The sequence below is a fragment of the Eurypyga helias genome, unplaced genomic scaffold, assembly GCF_000690775.1.
Source record: "Eurypyga helias isolate BGI_N326 unplaced genomic scaffold, ASM69077v1 scaffold15896, whole genome shotgun sequence".
NCBI lineage: Eukaryota > Metazoa > Chordata > Aves > Eurypygiformes > Eurypygidae > Eurypyga > Eurypyga helias.
The window spans coordinates 30581-31920 of record NW_010254799.1 but is presented as its reverse complement, the minus strand read 5'-3'; the positions used below and the strand labels follow the sequence as shown (position 1 = coordinate 31920).

Sequence of the window (1340 nt, the reverse complement as noted above, 5' to 3'; positions counted from 1 at the left end):
GGGTGCCAGGGTCACCTTGGCGGGGTTCTGGGGCAGCCAGCCTTACGGCAGATCTTTAAGGGATCTCTTTCTAGACACCAGACTTGGATGCTGCACCCCGACTGCGGCTCACGCAGCCCAGCAGCCCCACAGAGCTCGAGGGCTGTGACAAGGCCGCGTGTAACAGGGCGCAGCCGGACAGGGCCGGGGCAGCCCCCTCCCCTCAGGGCGCGTGGTGACTGCACCGCTCGAACAGCGCCGCGACCCAGCCCAGCACGCCGCCCGGCCTCACCTCAGCGCAACTTTCAAAGACTTGGAGCCGTGATACTTGGAGCTGATGGCCAGCGCGTTCTCCAGGAACCGGAGGGACAGGTCATACTCCATAACCCCGTGGAGTACCAGGCCGATGTTGTTCTGCACAAAGACGTCAAGGCACTCAGACAGCAGACTTGAGCAACACACTTACGGCTTTCCTAACTGCCAGGACCACACAGGTATTTCGCTGCTGAGGAGGCTGTGGCAGCCTCAAGTCCCCAGCAGACACCTCTGTGGCACACAACCCGTGACAGGACTGTTCTCCCCCTTGGAGACCAGTCCAAACACGCCAGATGGAGACAGTTCCTTGTCTCTCTTCCGTTTTATGCAAGGGTGACAAGAACAGCCTGAATTAAGGCATTTGCCCAAGGATTACAGGGGCTTGAACCCACGTCTCCCATGGCCCAGTGCACAGCTTCAGCACAGCAGTCTGGCCTCCCCAGCTAAAGGGTCACATTCCCTTTTCCCCTTCTAACAGCACCAACCAGCACTGACCCAGGGAGGAGAAGGCAGTTTAAAAGCACGTTTTAAAAGCATGTTTTAAAATAGCCAGCGATACAGGCTTTTTAACAGCCAAGAGGTTTCTTGGAGACTAGAAACTTGGAAGACTCCAAACAGATTACTTACGTCCAAGAGTGCCATTTCTGGGTGATCCTCCCCAAACACCAAGAGCATGAGGTAGCGTGCACGGTACAGCAGGTTCAGTGCCGTGGAGAGCTGGCTGTTGGCAAAGCAGTACAAAGCCAGGTGCATCTGTAACAACAGCAGTAACCCAGCATTAGCGGCGGTGCAGCTACCGGGCTGTAAAGCGAGCTGATCTCTCCTCGCTCATCCTCCCCTCGACTGACACAAACACAAAGCTCGTCCTCTACGGTTAAAAAGTGTTTCAGCCGCTCCGAAACACCCACGTCCAGTGGTCGGTTTACCGCTCGGCTGAGGTAGCACCCGAGGCACAGCGCTGAGGAAGAGGAATGGTTCATTCCTCGAGGAATACTTCAAAATTGACCCGTATGCATACGATATTCTGATTGCACTTCTGGGGGAGA

At 56.0% G+C, this 1340-nt stretch overlaps 1 protein-coding gene across 1 annotated transcript in view; it reads right to left on the bottom strand.

Annotated features, from left to right (window-relative positions):
* The window catches only part of CLUH (clustered mitochondria (cluA/CLU1) homolog), a gene marked incomplete at its 3' end in the record, with an annotated part of 27446 nt that overhangs the window by 2384 nt on the left and 23722 nt on the right, over positions 1-1340 (bottom strand). The window contains 2 exon segments of the mRNA XM_010153140.1: positions 272-393; positions 922-1047. Coding sequence (XP_010151442.1) covers positions 272-393; positions 922-1047 — 248 coding nt within the window.